The sequence below is a fragment of the Furipterus horrens genome, unplaced genomic scaffold (assembly GCF_987537825.1).
Source record: "Furipterus horrens unplaced genomic scaffold, mFurHor1.1.pri manual_scaffold_3, whole genome shotgun sequence".
NCBI lineage: Eukaryota > Metazoa > Chordata > Mammalia > Chiroptera > Furipteridae > Furipterus > Furipterus horrens.
This window is the reverse complement of record NW_028327173.1, coordinates 139,197,534-139,217,461: the sequence shown is the minus strand read 5'-3', so window position 1 is coordinate 139,217,461 and position 19,928 is coordinate 139,197,534. Positions and strand designations below refer to the sequence as shown.

The following is a 19,928-nucleotide window of genomic DNA, read 5'->3' as shown; positions in this document are numbered from 1 at the left end:
ATTGGGTATCATACGTGTCTGGCTAGGGGTCATACATGCCTGTGCCTGGATCAGGAACAAACCCACAACCTAGGTATATGCCCTGACTGGGAATGGAACTCACAAACTTTCAGTTACAGAACAATGCTCCAACCAACTGAGCCACACTGGCCAGCACAGATTCTGCCTGTGTTTTGAAGGAAGAAACAACAGACTTCACTGACATGTTGAATGTGGCATATAAGAGAAAAGCTAATTATTTAAGGATTCTAGAGGATAGAGTTACTTTCAACTGAGATGAGAGAGTGTTGAGAGAGGAAAGAGTAGGAAATATGGTCAGTATTTCCACCAGAAACATGTTAGATGTGATGTACTTATTAATAAGACACACAAGAGATGTTGAATAAAAGTTGCTATAGGATTCAAGAGAAAAAGCTAGGCTGAAGGTTTGGACATTGTTAGAAAACTGGTAGTTTAGAGCCTGAAACTAGATATGATCATGAAGGAGAGTGCGTGTAGATACAGGACAGAAAGAATAACTTTGCAAATGTCCAACATCAAGAGGCCAGAAAGGACTTTTGGCCAAGATGGAGGCCTAGACTGACACGCTCCATCTCCCTCCACAACTAAGAAGGAATACAACTACCGCAAAACCAGAAATAACCAGAAGTTCCAGAAAATAAAGCTACATGGAAGTCCAATGTATGAAGTTATAAAGACGTGGTACTCGTCCAAACAGGTAGGAGGGGCAAAGCCGTAGCAGAGAGGTCAAACTCTGCTGGCAGCGGCAGCTGTGGTGATGGCGAAGGGACTGCGGTAAGCACAGACACCCGTATTTAAGGGGTGGCAAGAAGCACCTGGGGAGTACCCCCAGCTGCAAACCAAACCCATTAGCTCGTGATTCCAATGCCAGGGAAGGCAGACCCCCATTGCCTCAGACTGTGAGGGCCAGAGGGCATGGGGACAGAGAAGGAGGCTCCGGTCTCTCAGCAGAGAGTGAATGGCAGGAATCCGTCTTGGACCCCTGCCCCGACATAAAACACCACAGTGTGGTGAGAAGGATCACCTGGTAGTGACAAGTACATGGGACTCCGCCCCCTATAGCGTAGGAAGCAAAGGTAAACACAAAACTGTCAGGATGGCACAGATCATGATAGAGAGCCTGGTGACACACTGACCAGCCAGCAAATATCTAGTCTAATGGCTCAGCAGATAGGAAATCTTTCTGAGGTACAGTTCAGAGCTTTGGTTATACAAATGCTTACATACCTAACAGCATATCTTAAACAAGAAAGGGAAGGAATGAAGGCTAGGCCTGCTGAAATGAATGAAAACACATATGAAACTAGTGGTGAGGGAAAGAAAACCAGGTATCAAATCAACAAATCGGAACATAGGGAAGGAACAAACAGTCAACCAGTGCAGAAAGAGGAAACAAAAAGTGAGGAAAATGAGGAGAGGCACAGAAATCTAACGGACAGCTATAAGCAGGCCAACATCCAAATCATAGGGTTGCCAGAAGGTGAAGAAGAACTAGAAATTGAAAAATTATGTGAAAAAATAATGAAACAGAACTTCCCAAACTTGGGGAAGGAAATAGACTTACAGGTCCAAGAAGCACAGAGACTTCCAAAAAAACTGGACACAGAGAGAACCACACCAAGACACATTATAATCAAAATGTCAAAAATTAAAGATAAAGAGAGAACCTTAAAAGCAGCAAGACAGAAGAAGAGAATCACATACAAAGGGGTCCCAATAAGACTATCAGTTGATTTCTCAAAAGAAACTCTGCAGGCAAGAAGGGACTGGCAAGAAATATTCAAATGAATGAAAAGCAAAAACCTACAACCACGATTACTGTCTCCAGCGAAGCTGTCATTCAGAATAGAAGGGGAGAGGAGAAACAAGATGGCGGAGGAGTAAGTGGAAGCTACACTAACTTCCTCCTAGAACTAGTCTGGATTTACAATGTAATTTTGGAGAAATCATCTGGAATAACGAACCGAACACCAGCTGGAGAGAAGTCTTATAACCACGGAGAGACAGAAAAGGCCGCTACATCACAACGTGACCGGTAGGGAGTGCGGAGACGTGGAAGGGCTGGCTGGGCTCCCACGGGTGGCAGCTGAAGGGGCTGAGAAACAGCTCAGCAGCCGGGGATTCCCCCTGAGAAGGGCAGGGTCTAAACCCCCAGCTGGGCTTCCCAGCCTACAGCGACAGAGTGGAAAGTAAAATAGTATCAGCTGTGAAAAGCGAAAAGCCACAGGCTTTCTTGCTAGCCGGAGAGAAACAGCAGGAGAAAAAGAGCTCTTAAGTGGATCACATACGAAAATATTTTGGCCACCACTTACCCTGGGCTCAAGCAGAGGGAAGGCAGAGAGGACTGGAGACACTTGGGGAGAATTTGGCACGGTGGCTTTGAGGGGAGAACTGGAGGAGCAGCTGACTGGGTCCCAGTGCTGACTCATCCCCAGTACTGCGGGTAGACCATTCCCCTCCAAGTGGCGTCAGCCTGAGGGGAAGCAAAAGCCCTGCCTACAGGAATTAAGCTGCCACACCCACAGTCCTTAAGCCGGACAGCTAATCACAGATTGAATAGATTAACAACTAAAGAAGCCAGACAAAGGCAGTAGATTCCTGGAAGTCTCCAACAGGCTGCCTAGGGCCAGACTGGTACATGATCTGACGCCACCAGAGGCAGATCCAGGAAGTGCAGATCATTCCAAGAAGCACCAACAAAAAATAGGAGTCAAAAAAATGGGGAGACAGAGAAACAACCTCCCATCAAAAGGAAAGGTAGAATCCCCAGAAAGAGTACTAAATGAAATAGAGGGGAGCGAACTATCAGATATGGAATTCAAAACATGGATTATGGAGAAGCTGAATGAGCTCAGCGGAAACTTCAAAGAACTCCAGAAAAACTACAAGGAACTCACAGAAAATTACGTGAGCATGAAAAAGGACATAGAAGCTATCAATAAGAGCCAGGAGGAAATGAAAAATACGATCTCTGAATTGAAGAACACAGTAGAAGGAATTAAAAGCAGGCTAGAGGAAGCAGAAGATCGGATCAGCGAGCTGGAGGACAACATACACAAAAACTCCCAGACAATGCAACAAAATGAAAAAAGACTGAACAAGACTGAAGAGGTTCTAAGACAGCTGCAGGACAACATGAAACGTAATAATATCCGTATCATAGGAATTCCAGAAGGAGAAGAAGAAGAGCAAGGGATAGAAAACCTCTTTGAAAAACTAATGACAGAAAACTTTCCTAACATGACGAGAGAAAGAGTCACGCAAGTCCAGGAAGCACAGAGGGTCCCAATGAAGATGAACCCCAACAGGCCCACTTCAAGACACATCATAATTAAAATGCCAACATTCAAAGACAAAGAGAGAATCCTAAAAGCAGCAAGAGAGAAACAACTAATAACATACAAGGGAGCTCCAATAAGGCTATCATCAGATTTCTCAGCAGAAACACTACAAGCCAGAAGGGAATGGCAAAAAATATTCCAAGCAATGAAAAACAAAGGCCTACAACCAAGAATACTCTACCCAGCAAGGCTTTCATTCAAAATGGAAGGTGAAATAAGGAGTTTCCAAGACAAAAGAAGGCTAAAAGAATACATCTCCACCAAACCAGCATTGCAAGAGATGCTAAAGGGTCTGCTTTAAGAAGATGAAGAAACAGAGAGACAGAGAGGAACACGAGTACAAAGGGGGAAAATGACAATGAATAAGTACTGAAAGAAAGAAGGAACTTCTACCATTTGCAACAACATGATTGGAAGTAGAGAGAATTATGCTTAGCGAAATAAGCCAGGCAACAAAAGAAAATTACCTTATGCTGTCACCTGTTACAGGAAACTAATGAACAACACAAACAAATGAGCAAAATTGAACCAGAGGTATGTAAACAAGGAATAAACTAACAGTAACAAAGGGGGAGATGGGAGGGAGAGAAGGGGTAAGAAGGGGAAGGGTCTAGTCAAAGAACATGTATGAATGACCCATGGACATGGACAACTGGGTGGGGACTGACTGTGGGCGGGGGCAGGGTGCAGGGAAGCAAGAGGGGGAAAAAAAGTGAGACAACTGTAGTGGAAAAACAAACAAACAGAAAATTTTTTAGTGGGGGGGGGAATAAAAATATAAAGAATAGAAATGCAAGTTCAGTGAATATTAGAAGGACAAGGATTTTCCTTCCGATAAGACAGTCCTACAGATTTAGAGACTTGTATGTGGGTTATGTTACATAAATTAACATGTGTTTTCTGTTTTCAAAGGGCATAAGCCTACAATCTCATTACCTGAGTGATTATCTGTATGCATAGGCCTCACTTAATCCTGTCTGCATTGCTGCCTCCTGAGACTCAATGGTTTGGCTGAACTAAGTGGCTGGGTTGGTGAAGAACGGGGTGGTCTGTGGGCTTCACTTTAAAACTGGTTTCTCTTTTCTATCCTAATGGCTTGGACAGAAAAAGCCCAGAGGCCTGAGATGGGGGAAACCTAAAATATTTCCCTCAGTCCAAACTAAGTATAATGGGCAAAAGGGTTTTGGACAGGTGAGATGTACCTGGCACACCTTCCTCCAAAGAAGCCCTTCTTTTCCCTAATGTGGGACATTGAAAAATTAATACCTGTCTTTTGTCATCTAGTGGTTACGGATTAAATGATGTCCTTTACCCCTGTTGCCCCCAGAATACAACAAGGATGCCAGCCCGTCAAACCAAGCATGCCGTTGTCCAGAGACAGCCAACCAACCTGGAGTCTGCACGATCCTTCCCCTTGTGGGAAGGCCACCCTCCCCTCCACATCCCCACTCTTATTAGGGATTTCTTGACCCACGGGTAGGTAGGACGACGACCATGTCCAGCTTGAAGCAGCTAGAGGAGCTCGAGACCTTCATCCATTGTCCTTTATAAGATTGTAAAGGGTCTTAAGTCTGAGAGGGAGGAATTGTTATTTTTTATTGTTAAAATATTTAACTAATTAATTAATTAACTTTAAAAAAAGAAGAAGAAGAATATATGAAAGGGTGAGGCGGGAGAGCTTGTATGTACGACCCATGGGCATGGACTTGGAGAGGGGATTGTTGGGGAAGGGGGGTGCTGGGCGGAGGGGAGCAAAGGGGAAAAAAAAAATTGGAACTATTGTAACAATATAATCAATAAAATATACTTAAAAAAAAAAAAAAAGAATAGAAGGGGAGAGAAAGTACTTCCAGGACAAAATAAAACCGAAGGAGTTCATTAGATCCAAACCACTGTCATATGAAATGTTAAAGGGACTTGTTTAGGAGAAAGAGGATCAAAACTATGAACATTAAAATGAAAACTGTATCACAACAACCAAAAACAGAAGCTAGGGAATCAAAACAAAGGCAAACTAAGTATATAACAAGAGTGGGAAAAGAATTGTAGGTATGGGGAGGTCAGCAGGGAGGCAGAAAGGAGGAAAGGGAGGGAGATGGCACAGGAATTAAGAAGCATAGTAGGAGGAAGTGGAGTAGACAGGAAGATGTTGAGAAGAACTATATGCACAACCAATGGGCATGGATTAAGGGGGCGCAACCTGAGGGAAGGGGGTCACTGGGTGGAGGGGAACAAAAGGAAAAGAAATTGGGACAACTGTAACAGCATAGTTAATAAAGCCTTATAAAAAAAAAAAATAGAGGCCAGAGAGAAGGGAAAGATCTGATGAAGGAGTCTAAGAGTCTAGTGATGTGAGAGGGAAAAAAGCAGAAAATGGAGGTGTTTTATGAGCCAACACACATTCTTGACACAACTATCTCTCTTGAAGGCACAACGACCAATCTTACATTGTTTTTCATTCCTGTGTCAATCACAAAAAAAAGTTAATTCCAAGATTGCTCACATCAAGAAGCAGGAAGAGGAGCTGGCCAAGATGGAGGCATAGATAGACATGCTGAGACTCCCTCCACAGCTAAGAAGGAATACAACTACCTCAAAACTAAAAACATCTGGAACTACAAGAAAACAGAACTGCATAGAAGTCTAACAAACAAAGATATAAAGAACTAATACTCAGCCAGACAGGTAGGAAGAGCAGAACCAGTGCAGGGAGGATGTGGTGTGGTGGTGGCAGTGGCAGCAGCAAGACAGTGGCTGTGACTGGCCAGTGGAAAGCACAGTCATACATTATAAAAGTAGGGAGGGACACCTGGGGAACAATCCCAGCCCCAAATAGACTGAGCAGCTCACAGTTCCAGCAGCTGGAGAAAATAAAGCCTTATTGCTTCTGACTGGGAAAACCAGTGAGGGTTGTGGCAGAGGAAGAAACTGCTGGTCTCTCAGCAGAGTCCATTCTTTTAGAGGGCCCCCGTGGACCTAGAGTATCCTTAAACCAACCCACTTTGGGAATCACAACCAGGGTAACAGCTAGAGAGGTGCAAATCCCATAGAGGAAATGGGAGAAGTGCCTGAAAAAGGGGTGAGGGCTGAGCAAGCAACATTTTCCCTCTCAGACCCCTTCCCCACATATAGCACCACAATGTGGTGAAACAAGTCTCCCCAAAATGATGAATACCTAAGGCTCCACCCCTTACAACATAACAGGAGCGACAGCTCTACCTAAGACACAGAGACAAACATAGGAGTCTGTCAAGTTGGGACAGAGAAGTATGGCCCAAAAGAGGGAGCAGATCAAGATTCCAGTGGGAGAACTAAGCAAAAAGGAGATAGCCAACCTAACAGACTCAGAGTTCAAAACACTGGTGATAAAGATGCTCATGGACTTGACAAGTATGCTTGAGTACAGCAAATGCAAAAGGGAAGAAGTGAAGGCTATGCTAAGTGAAATGAAGGGAAATCCACATGAAACTAATCATGAAGGGAAGAAAACCAAGGTTCAATTCAATGATTTGGAACATAAGGAAGAAATAAACAGTCAACCAGTACAGGATAAAGAAGCAAGAATTGGAAGGAAAAAAAATGAGGAGAGGCTGAGGAACCTCTGGGACAAATTTAAACATGCCAACATCCAAATCATAGCGGTGCCAGAAGGAGAAGAGGAAGAGCATGAAATTGAAAACTTATGTGAAAAAGTAATGAAGAAAAACATCCCTAATTTGGGGAAGGAAATAAACATACAAGTCCAGGAAACACAGAGTCCCAAACAAGCTAGACCCAAAGAGGACCACATCAAGATACAACATAATTAAAATGCCAGAAGGTGAAGAAAAAGAGAGAATCTTAAAAGAAGCAGGAGAAAAGCAGAGAGTTACCTACAAAGGGGTGCCTATAAGATTTCTCAAAAGAAACTTTTCAGGCCAGAAGCGACTGGCAGGAAGTATTCATGGCAACGACCTACGACCGAGATTACTCTATCCAGCAAAGCTATCATTCAGAATGGAAGGGCAGATAAAGTGCTTCCCAGACAAGGTAAAGCTAAAGGAGTTCATCATCACCAGGCCATTATTATATGAAATGTTAAAGGGAACAAGTTAAGACAAAGAAAATCAAAACTGTGAACATTAAAAAGACAACAGACACAATTATCAACAGAATCTAAAAAATAAAAACAAAAACAAACTAAGCAAATGACCAGAATAGGAACAGAATGATAGGTATGGGGATCATTTGGAGGGATATTAGCCAGGAGAAGGAAGGGGGAAGGAAATGGTGCAGGGATTGAGAAGCATAATTGGTAGGTACAAAATAGACAAGGTGATGTTAGGAATAGTATAAGAAAGGGTGAAGGCAAAGAACTTATATGCATGACCCATTGACATGAACTAAAGGCATCTGGATTTATTTCTGCTCTCCTTAACCCTTCTTACATGGACTCTTAGCACTTCACATCCTCTGCATTTCTTCATCTCTTTTCATCCTCTAAGTACCCATCTGTGCTACTATTCCATCACATCTTCCTTCTCTCTCACACATCCGTCTCTCTCTCCCCCTTTCTTTTCTCCCTTCCCATCTCACTGCCCAGGCCAAGAAGACACATTTTCTAACAACACTGTCTAGTATTAATTTTTTAAATGAGCTTGAGGGAGCACCCTACCTAGATTGTTTCTCAACTAGAAAATGAGAGGGTTTTTTTCCTCTTTTTTTTTAAAGTATATTTTATTGATTATATTGTTACAATAGTTCTAATTTTTTCCCCTTTGCTCCCCTCCACCCAACACTACCCCTCCCTCAGCAATCCCCCCCAAGTCCATGCCCATGGGTTGTACATACAAGCTCTCCTGCTTCACTTTTTCATATATTCTTCCTTTTTTTTAAATAAATAAATGATTAATTAATTATTTTAACAATAAAAAATAACAATCCCTCCCTCTCAGACTTATAAAGGACAATGGGCGAAGGTCTCGATCTCCTCTAGCTGCTTCGAGCTGGACATGGTGGTCATCCTACCTACCCTTTGGTCCAAAAACCCCTAATAAGAGTGGGGGTGTGGAGGGGAGGGTGTCCTTCCCACATGGGGAAGGATCGTGCAGACTTCAGGTCAGCTGGCTGTCCCCGGACAACATGCTTGGTTTAACAGGCTGGCATCCTTGTTGTATTCTGGGGGCAACAGATTTTGCAATAGGGTTAAAAGACATCATTCAATCCATAACCACTAGATAACAGAAGGCAGGGATTAATTTTTCAATGTCCCACATTAGGGAAAAGAAGGGCTTCTCTGGAGGAAGGTGTGCCAGGTACACCTCACCTGTCCAAAACCCTTTTGTCCATTATACTTAGTTTGGGCTGAGGGAAATATTTTAGGTTTTCCCCCTCTCAGACCTCTGGGCGCTTTCTGTCCAAGCCATTAGGGTAAAAAAGAGAAACCGGTTTTGTAAAATGAAGCCCACAAACCACCCCATACTTCACCAACCCAGCCACTTAGTTCAGTCAAACCGTTTGAGTCTCAGGAGGCAGCGCTGCAGACAGGATTAAGTGAGGCCGATACGTACAGACAATCACTCAGGTAATGAGCTCATAGGCTTATGCCCTTTGAAAACAGAAAACACATGTTAATTTCTGTAACATAACTCACAAACAAGTCTCTAAATCTGTAAGACTATCTTATTGGAAAGACATCCAGTTGCAAGGCACTTGACATTCTTCTTCCTGTAAATTAAACATCTTTGATGATATCACGGACATAGTTTAACTTTCAAATGAAAACAAATTTTAAATGAAAAGAAACTTTAAAGACGGTTAGCTGTACTACTTTATAGTCTACCGCTGATCATTGTGATTTTCCTTGAATCACAATTTTTCTCCCTAAGATTACCCTCCTTGTCATTAAAAGGACTGCATTAAGTCCATTTTTAATTTATCCTGTTCATTTGCATAAACACAACAAGAGCAGTAAATTATCACTTATGATCTTTAGTTCTGCTTTGCTGGAACTCACACAAGGAACATTTAGGGTGACCTTCAGTCTGCCCTTCAGGGTACAGAAGCTGAGCCACATACCTGGCATTCAGCCTTGCCTGTACACACCTGTTTTTTCCAAGTCCTTCTTGTTTTCCATTGTGCCTCAAGGTCCCTTCTAACCATCTTTGAGGAAAACAACCTTCATTCCTTCCCTGGAAAGATTACTGTGGACCGCACAACCAACCATGGTACCAGGTCTTTTATCTCATGGGCTTTTATTACCTTCGAAAGTCATTCCCAGTTTCTCAGAGCTTTTTGGTAACAACCAGAGCCCAAGCATGTCTCCTTTAGGCATGACATTCCAGTCAACGTCTTGGTCAAAAAAACCTCTATTAACAACTGGTCTTATTAGTTTTATGCCAAGAAACTTATGTCATTACTTACTTCTTTAGAATGCCAAACTCTGGAGGGATCAAATAGGGAGAAAAATATACAGTGTGAAGGAAAATCCTTGTCCTTCTAATATTCACTGAACTTGCATTTCCATTCTTCATATTTTCATTTTTTCCCCACTAAAAGTTTTTTTGTTTGTTTTTCCATTACAGTTGTCCCACTTTTTCCCCCTCTTGCTTCCCTGCACCCTGTCCCTCCCTTCTCCCACATTCAGTCCCCACTCAGTTGTCCATGTCCATGGGTCATTTATACATGTTCTTTGACTAGACCCTTCCCTTTCTTACCCCCTTCTCTCCCTCCCGCCTCCCCCCTTGTTACTGTTTACATACCTCTGGTTCAATTTTGCTCATTTGTTTGTGTTGTTCATTAGTTTCCTGTAATAGGTGACAGCATAAGGTATTTTTCTTTCATTGCTTGGCTTATTTCGCTAAGCATAATTCTTTCTAGTTCAATCCATGTTATTGCAAATGGTAAATGTTTCTTCTTTCTTTCTGCTACATAGTCCATTCAGCTACCCTATGTCTTTTGATTGGAGCATTTAATCCATTTACATTTAAGGTTATTACCGATGAGTACTTATTCGTTGTCATTTTCCCCCTTTGTACTCGTGTTCCTCTCTGTCTCTCTCTGTTTCTTCATCTTCTTAAAGCAGACACTTTAGGATCTCTTGCAATGCTGGTTTGGGGAAGATGTATTCTTTTAGCCTTCTTTTGTCTTGGAAACTCCTTATTTCACCTTCCATTTTGAATGAAAGCCTTGCTGGGTAGAGTATTCTTGGTTGTAGGCCTTTGTTTTTCATTGCTTGGAATATTTTTTGCCATTCCCTTCTGGCTTGGAGTGTTTCTGCTGAGAAATCTGATGATAGCCTTATTGGAGCTCCCTTGTATGTTATTAGTTGTTTCTCTCTTGCTGCTTTTAGGATTCTCTCTTTGTGTTTCAGTGTTGCCCTTTTAATTATGATGTGTCTTGAAGTGGGCCTGTTGGAGTTTATCTTCATTGGGACCCTCTGTGCTTCCTGGACTTGCTTGACTCTTTCTCTCCTCATGTTAGGAAAATTTTTTGTCATTAGTTTTTCAAAAAGGTCTTCTATCCCTTGCTCTTCTTCTTCTCCTTCTGGAATTCCTATGATATGGATATTATTACGTTTCATGTTGCCCTGCAGCTGTCTTAGAACCTCTTCAGTCTTGTTCAGTCTTTTTTCATTTTGTTGCACTGTCTGGGGGGTTTTGTCTACGTTGTCCTCCAGCTTGCTAATCCAATCATCTGCTTCCTCTAGCCTGCTTTTAATTCCTTCTACTGTGTTCTTCAGTTCAGAGATCGTATTCTTCATTTCCTCCTGGCTCTTATCGATAGCTTCTATGTCCTTTTTCATGCTGGTGTAATTCTCAGTAAGTTCCTTGTAGTTTTTCTGGAGTTCCTTGTAGTTTCCACTGAGCTCATTGAGCTTCTCCATAATCCATGTTTTGAATTCCATATCTGATAGTTTGCTCCCCTCTATTTCATTTAGCACTCTTTCTGGGGATTCTACCTTTCCTTTTGATGAGAGGTTGTTTCTCTGTCTCCCCATTTTTGTGACTCTTATTGTTTGTTGGTACTTCTTAGAATGATCTCCACTTCCTGGATCTGACTTTTTTTTCCCTTTTTTAATCAATGTCTTTAGGGGTTATTTCCAGGTCAGGTTTTATTCAGAAATCTAATACCCAGATTAAGGAGTATAGAGTGTGTGTGTGTTGTGAAGCTGTATGGGAACATTGGTTGACATTTATGCATTGTTTGTCTATATAAATTTGATTTTCCTATATCATTGTGAATTTAGACAGAAAAGGTATAATTATCTAAAATAAAATTGTTCTTACATAAAGATTGCATCATTACTTTAAGACCATGCAAACAATTTTCAAACTGATTTCATTGTAGGAAAGATGTTAAGTCCTGTCGCTCAGGACTATCATTCCAATGAGGAAGAGAAAATGTCACCACAAAAAACTATAGGATGATATTAAACCCCTGAGACTAGATTAGAGGGTTAGAAGATGGGTAAATATAATGGGAGATACCTCTCAGTCAGCAAACATCAATGAAGTGTATAGTTTCTTCCTTAGTTATCTCTGATACGTTCTGTTTCATTTATCTTTCTTTGGTTTAATAGTCAGGCAAGGGTCCTATAACTTATTACATCCAAGAGAAAACTTTCTTTGACAGGTGCTATATATCCCAAGATATCTCAACTTTGCTCCTCATTTATATACATTAAAATTTTCCATTGAGCATTGGAAATAAAGGGACTCAACACCGCATGGGTGAATATACTGCATTCTAGACATTTACATTATGCCTCACAACAATACTGTTCTATAGGTAACCCTCTCCTCCACTTTTACAGGATCCTATAGACTTGTATCTGTACTCAGAATCCAGTTACCCAGTATCAGATGTATTATGTCAGTATCATAAAGAATTTTATTGTTTCCTTGAGAAAAAAAAGTCAAGCTACTGGTCTGAGGTCACATGGTTGGTGAATAGCAGAACTGTGAGTCAGACTCTACTCTCTTTTATAAGCCCATGCTCTCTAACAGAAAACCAAGCCTGTTCTAATTTAGGGAAAGTCGTCGTCGGCAGCCGTCCGTCTCGAGAGACGATGGTGTAGCTTCTTAAGAGTCTGTCTGCACCGCCGAGAATGGCTGTGCAGTCCAACTCGGGAGTGACACGGTATCTGTCTCCTCCCGTGTTGAATTGACATCTTGCGATGACGCTGGAGTGTCCTCTCCAGTGAAGCTGAAGCTACAGAGCCTGGGCAGGGTGATATGGAGGGTCTGCTGTTGCCCATGCAGCAGACCCCCCCTCTCTTCGCAGCTGAAGGGTCCAAGGGAAAGATGGAGTCAATACAGCTTGGCTTCAGGTGTGCCGCAGGAGTTGCCGGTGTTGACTACAACGTCAAACCGCCTTAGGGACTCCGGCTCCGGATTTTCTGTCGGGGTTTATTCCCTTAGCCTTTCCCCTGAAGAGGTATGCCGCAAGGCAGTGGAGGTTTTTTTGAGTCAGAGTTTTCCTTCTCTGATGTGCCCTGACTGGAAGATCGAACCAGCGACACTTAGCTCACAGGCCGACGCTCAATTCACTGAGCCAAACCAGCCAGGGTTTTAGGGAAAGTAGGAGACTGATAAAAAGCAAGGGATAATGCTCCATGCAGGAAAATATTCTGGTTTTGAAGGAAGAAAATACCTTCATAATGTAAGAGGCCACGGATACCTCTGATAGAAAGGCACCATTTACTAAGAATATTGGCCAGAATAACTATCATTGGGAAGTAAGTGGATTAACACAAACTGAGAAATTCAGAAAAGTACATTGTAGACCTAGACCAATCCAACTGTTTATCTCGGGGTTTTCTACTCATCAGGCATCCCTGACCAAAGCTCCATTTCACCTGTCCTATTAGTTAATATTATCCATTTTATTGCCTCATGCTTTTGCATAGCTCAGTTCTAAGCAAAAAATACGTGAAATTACAGACTAATATGTAAATTACTCACATGACACATGACAATGAACTGTTTAAAGTATTTATCTGTATACCTTCTAACATTATCAATCACATCATGCCCCATCTGCTGTACATATTTCATAATTTGTCCACAGCTATACCCAGAGATGTAATTTGAAAATACTGCCTTGAAAAATGTTTTTAACAAAGAATAAGGGGTGAAAAAACAGTACAAACAAATGAAGCCCGGGTTCAATGATCTGGCCATATGTATCAAATTCTACACGAAAGAGAAAGTAAATCACAAAGGTACTATATTCTTATTCCAAAGAGGTGCTCTGATTGTTTGCTAAAACATCTCTTAAAATTTACCACTGAACTGATGAAAGATGTTTTTTTTCTGATTATCTATTTCTCTTTGCTCTGATTTCATGAGTAAAACAAGATGTTAAAGGGTGATTTCTTTCATTTTGGGTAAAGTTCCCTGAAAAATAGGGAATTGCCATTATGAGTTGCAGTTCACCTAAGTGGAACTTGGTCAAAAAGAGATGGAAACCTGAGTTTTAGTTTTAGTGCCTTGAGGAGTAAGGAAAACAAACAAGCATCTTCTAGCTCACTGTAAACATCATAAAGGGGTTACAGCAGCACTAAATACCACATTGACACCTTGATGAATAAGGTTGATATTCCTTATTAAGATAGTTTTATTACCATGTGCTATGTTCTATGCAACATATTTTACATACAGGCATATATTCCACATTAAATTTTCCCTACAAAACTGTAATGTCTGTATTATTTTTATCAGTAAAAACCTCAGATAAAAAAAGTTGGGGCTAAAAACTGGACAAGGCTATTCAAAATCTATATGCATTATCACTGTACCACAATACTTATATAATCATTTTTTACAAATATATCACCCACATATATAATTAATTAATTTCCTGTGAGCCCTGAGAATTCAGTTGATGCTTCCATGTACTCAATATGCATTGGATCAATTTCACTTGAATGCAACTTTACAATTTTTTAAAAATACTGTATCATTCCTCTTCAGGCACACCTTCCCATAATTACATCTGAATTCTCCTTCACACCTCTCCAGGATGGGGAAGAATTTCTTCTAGTTCAAGAGAAGAAGAAAGGCTCATTCTTTTCCTATACCATCCCCAAAACTTGATAAAAAAAAAAGTCAAGTTCTGCTTTTGTTCAATGGTCTTCAAAGGACATATGTAAACACTGCTATACAAAAAAAAAAGCAGGGCTGGGACCACCACGATGACCCCAAAAGACCAGGGAGAGCCCAGCACACCAAATGGCTTTTGATCTTACACTTAGTTAAACCTCACTTCATTTGCTGCAATTCAACTAATCTGCATCGTGTTATTACAAGACTCTTTCAAGAGGTACCAGCTAGCAATGTGCATTTCTGTTCCCCTACACAGTTCCTGCATTAAAAAGCCATGTGCAAGAAGGTATTGACAGTTAACATCTCTTTATCAGCAGGTTAAGGGTAGACATTGCAAGAGTACCCCAGGCTGAAGAAATCACAGGCAATGAACATCACATTTTTGTATGTGGACCCTTTCTTAAAAAGACATTGACAAATGCTGGGGCCAATGTAGTGAACACTGGTTTTGACCACAAATTCAGAAGTCTTTTCCTGGGACAATATCTTAAAATGTTCCTATATTTTAACAAGTTACTTAATAATACTGGCTGTTCCTCTTGGTGGAAATGTGGATCAGGTCGAGAAATGTGCACTAAGTTAGTCTGCAAGGGAGGCTGTGTTATTTAAAAAGGAAATAAAAGAGCCCATGTATAGTTGCTTTGGTCTATAAAAGATAAAATTACACCAAAGTTACAGTGTACTTAAATTAACTCAGCTTATATTTATCTTGCTTTATATAAAGAAGTCCCTGCAAAAGATCTTAAATATCAAATCAGATCATTTGTACTAGTCCTGGGAGCAGAAAAGGGCAGTTGAGAATGTATAGAGGAAACATTCAGAAATCTGAGAAGGTGCGCTCTGAATACAGTTATTAAAAGGAAAGCATGGTTGCAAACTGGGCAGGGAATTATGTGAGTTGCTTCTCAGGATGCTTGTGACAAGGCAGACAGGTCATAAGCAATTGTCTACAGAAGCCAGGCAGGTTCCATCGCTGAGTGAACAGACACCATGTGACTCAGCAAGGAGTAGTAGGATCAGTGGAGAGCCCTGAACAATTGCCCCCTTCCACAGGGGAAGTAGCTACCTCAGCTCTGATGGATTCCTTGTGATAATAGAAACTCAGTGAACCGATCAACATCTCCTGATCTTTAAAAATAAGACAGAAACACAAATTTTTATGTGAACTCTCTCAATTTCAAAAGTTAACATACAAGCCAATATTATAAGTAACACTATATACAAGGGGGACCCAAATAACACAGAATTTATTTATTAAAAAATAGTGTATTTATTTTTACATATTTTACATTTTTACTTCAGTCACCTTGACTCTCCCTTTGATGCAATACATCTATCAAGATGTTTATGTCACTGCTCAAAACAGTTTTGAACTCATGGATTTTGACACCTTTTAGTGCTTCTGCTGTTTATTGTTTCACTCCTTCCATATCAGAAAATGCTTCCCTTTGAAGATATTTTTCATCCGAGGAAACAAGAAAAAGCCACTTGGGGGCAAGATGGAGTGAAGAGAAAGGGTGGGGCATGGAGGTCCTGCCATTTTTGGTCAAAGGTGCTGAGTGCTCAGCGCAGGGTGGGCAGGTGCACTTATAAGTCACCCATCATGAAATGGGCAATCACGTTGAAAGAGTCTTCCAAAAAATTCACTGAAGTCACGTCACAGCTGGTACACTGACACAGATGGGTTCTCAGAACACTCACCTAGCAGGGGAAGGCTGTATTACAAGGGGCCCCTCTTAGTTCCCCCCCACTCATATGATTATCAGAACAAGTATTTGACCATATACACCTCAGGTGACCACGGAATATATGCTTTACCTCATAATATAGACACTTAAGTACAGGTATTTCCACCCAAATTGCTGTCAGCAACATGTGGCAGTGACACTACACCTAATGCATTTATACATCCTTGTCACCAATAAAAATGATTTTCAGAAAAAAACTTACTAAAAAAACTTGCTTCGTGATTAAAAGATATTAATGAATTTCAGTGGGAAGAGGATTTAAGGCAGAGTGCTATGAGCTCTGCCCTGGGTCCTGACCAGGTCAGCAAGTGTCAATGTTGTCATAAGGACATCAAGAATAAAATAATTAAGTTTCCAAACAACAAGAATACAGAAAGGTAGTAAAAAAATAAAATAAAATTTAAAAAAAGATGTAGTTATGTGATACCATAAAGGGTCTATTTCAGTTTTCTAACCCAAAGTTGGACCAGAAATTCAACATCTCTTAGTATAAGGCCTGTCCCACTGGGATATCTGTCCCTTCTCTGCACAACTGTCTTTAAATGACACCACCTGGTTATTCTGTGGCAGATTCTCCACAATGACTGTTCCCTGGGTGTTTTCAAGTTACACTACTTCACAGAAAGTGGACAAAAATCAAGCCAGTGTTAAGTGAAAGTGAATCCATTACAAAGGGAGCAGAGAAAAACAAATGTCAAGGATACGTAAGAAGCTACCCTGTACCTTCAGGATTTTAAACAGCAAGAAACTCAGAGCTCAAGCTGGTAGCACAGGGAGGTGAAGAGACAGAGAATGTTTGGCTGAGAGGGAACCAGGGTGATCACTCGAGTGAGGGGGCCTCAGATTGTCCTGTGCAGACAGCCCTCTCAGCTGTATTTGTTCTGGGAGCTAGGCTTGTCTTTCTGTACTTCAGTCCCTTGGTGTCTGCCCCAAGTTCGGTTATAAAATCGAAGGTCATTCTGCAGCCAGTGTGGAGTTCTGTTAACAGACACCAGACCCACTGGCAGAGCTCTGCCTGCATGGGACACCTGCAATTAGAGCTGAACCCGGGAAGCAGCAGCCGGCTGTCCTTGGATACGTGTTGATCGGCAAAACGATAAAACAAGAGGTTCGTTGCACAACTGGTCTATGTGCCAATCTTTGAGTTTCTTCATGTCTTAGACACAGACTCCTGTTTCTGCTGGCCCCACCCTCAGGGGCTGCTCTATATCTCCAGTCCACAGGACAGGGGACACCAGCTGCCCCTGAACCCAAGGACGACCAGCTGGATCTGTTCCGAGAGCAGCTACAGCACAGAGACTGGGTAAGACAATGAGCCCCCTGACATGGGACAGGAGGGCCAGCGATGGGACAAAAACTGGGGAAGGATTGAGTTTAGGTTAGTACCCAGGACACATGACAGATTTAGGGGAGCTGAAGAGGAAGGACATAGAACCTCAGTTACAGCAGGAGCCCTGTAGGATGAGCGATGAGAGGGTTGTCACTACGGGGTAAGGATGCAGGATATTCTTCTCTTTTTACAGGAAACATGGCTCCAACACTGCAGGATTCCCGGCTTTGTCTCCTTCTGCTGCTGGGGCTCTTGGGAATGACCATCTCGTTCCATGTCCCACCTGGTAATCTAACCCCAGTTCAGTGGTTTGAAGTTCAACACATAAATATGACTAACAATCAGTGCACCATTGCAATGCAGGTGATTAACCACCTTAATTTTGTTAGTTTCGGGTTACCATGCAAAGGAGAAAATACATTCCTCCACACAACACTTCGTTCTGTAGTTCAGGTCTGTAGAACCAGAAATATAACCTGCCGTAATGGACGTGATAGAAATTGTTATAGAAGCTCAGCTGCAGTGAATCTTACCTACTGCAACCTCACAGGACCTGCACTACCATATATGCAGTGCCAATATCAGCAAACAAGCATACGGAGGAACTACAGTGTTGCCTGTAACAATATAAGACGTCCAGTTCACTTTGACAGAATCTACTAAGCTCCAAGCCAGAACTCTGTGCAAAGTTCCTGCATCAGCCCCGCAGTCACAGTCATGGTCCCATGCCGCCATCCACCCTGGGTATCAGCATCAGTCCTTATCACCAGCCCACAACCCCCTTTAAGCTCTTGAGCTGAAGCTTCTGTGCACCTGCAATAAACTTCTTCACAAAATTACCTATAAGTCTCCATGTATCTGTTTGTGCCTTTCTGCACGTCTGGTCCAGATAATTATTTTTCTTCCACTAATAGGAGATTTGAGGGAAACAGCAAGACATGAGGATAGCATGAATCTTATAAAATAAAGCATCTCAGAGTTTTGTGTGTGTGTGTGTGTGTGTGTCGAGTTGAAAACCTGGACTTCAACTGATCTGTGTATTTCCATCCCATGAGGTAAATGGCTCAGTTGAGTATCGGGAAACAAACATCTTTGTTTATCTGACTAATGACTAATAAATTTTATATAACAGATGTAAACTTCTGTTGTAAAAACAAAAAAAGAAAGTAAAAAAAAGCCATATTTGATGAGACCAAAAGCAAAAAAAAGGAAACTTTAAGCTCAGAGATATTTTTTCTGTAAATGAGTATATCAATTCTACAGGTATTAGTGGTTATTCTAGGGGTGGGTCCAGGGAGGGCATCAAATGTGGAATGAGATCACTCAATCAGGTAGTACACAGGCAGGTTCCAGGACTGCCTAGGGAAGAGGGGCAAGTCTTTCCTGGCAATTTCTATGTCCTGGAAAAGGGGCCAGCTGGTCCCGTGGTGGTGAAGGGCAGGGAGGAAGCCTAACATTGAGATGTCTCATCAGTTATGAGGCCACTCTTGCCCATTCTGGCCTCCTCTGCTGTCCCCAAGGAGGAATCAGTGGCTCCTTCACACTCAGGTCAGGAAGGGGCCCAGGATCCAGCATTAGGGGACTGTGGAGCCACCGAGAGAAGGGCTGGCTATTGAGATCCCCTACCTGCTTCCTTCTCAAAGCTGCACTCAGGAATAAATTAGGAATAGAAAGCAAAAGCACCTTACAAATCATGGTCAGCAGCAGCATTCAGGTGATTGTTTGGGTGATGGTGGGTTGGGGGTGTCTTTTTGGAGTGCCTCACTTAGGCTAGAGCTGAAGTGGCAGGTCATCAAATCTCCACCTCTACCTCTGGGGTTTCTGACATCCTGTTCTCGGCTCCTTTCCAGCCCCAGGTATGTAGCAATTCTCACTCTTCTGCCTTCCACATGGTCTGTAATTCTTGCTCTGTAGTACTTCAGACACTAGCTGCATTTGAGTAACTCCTCTGGAGAAGCCATCAAAGTTGTACTCCTCCAGGTGGGTCTGTTGATTCAAAGAATTGCAAAGGCACAGAGCGTTTGGGAAATGACAGTGCTCCACAGAATTCACTGATACTCGGATAACCACAAGTAGCAGGAAATAAGCTTATTCCTCCAACAGCTCTGGAGTATCACCAGGAGGAGGTGAAACCACATGTCCCATAAATAAGATGCAGTACACGGTCCTCTCCTCAGTTACCAGATCATATGTCTCTTCCCAGATGTAGACACAGCATCTCTAACACTGTACAGTAGAGAGATCAATCACCCAATTGCCCAAGGTCTCCCTCGTATCCTCATTTACAGTTATCATTCACTCATTTATTCACCCAGCAGATAGATAACTGTTGGGCAAACACTCTGTTCCAGACATAGCTCTAAAGTGGAGATGACAGTAAGTGAGCACAAAAACATTCCTA

General features: G+C 42.0%; 1 protein-coding gene across 2 annotated transcripts in view; it reads left to right on the top strand.

Annotated features, from left to right (window-relative positions):
* The window catches only part of LOC150016145 (non-secretory ribonuclease-like), a 36,797-nt gene extending 18,431 nt beyond the window's left edge, over positions 1 to 18,366 (top strand). Inside the window, exons 2-3 of one of the 2 annotated variants that reach the window (XM_090270352.1) lie at positions 17,394 to 17,500; positions 17,721 to 18,366. In XM_090270352.1, the coding sequence (XP_090126478.1) occupies positions 17,726 to 18,190 (465 nt within the window). In that variant the 5' untranslated portion in view covers positions 17,394 to 17,500; positions 17,721 to 17,725 and the 3' untranslated portion in view covers positions 18,191 to 18,366. Of the gene's footprint in view, positions 1 to 17,358; positions 17,501 to 17,720 lie in introns of both variants that reach the window. The other variant, XM_090270351.1, reaches the window with a different exon arrangement.
* The last annotated feature ends 1,562 nt before the right edge of the window (positions 18,367 to 19,928 follow it).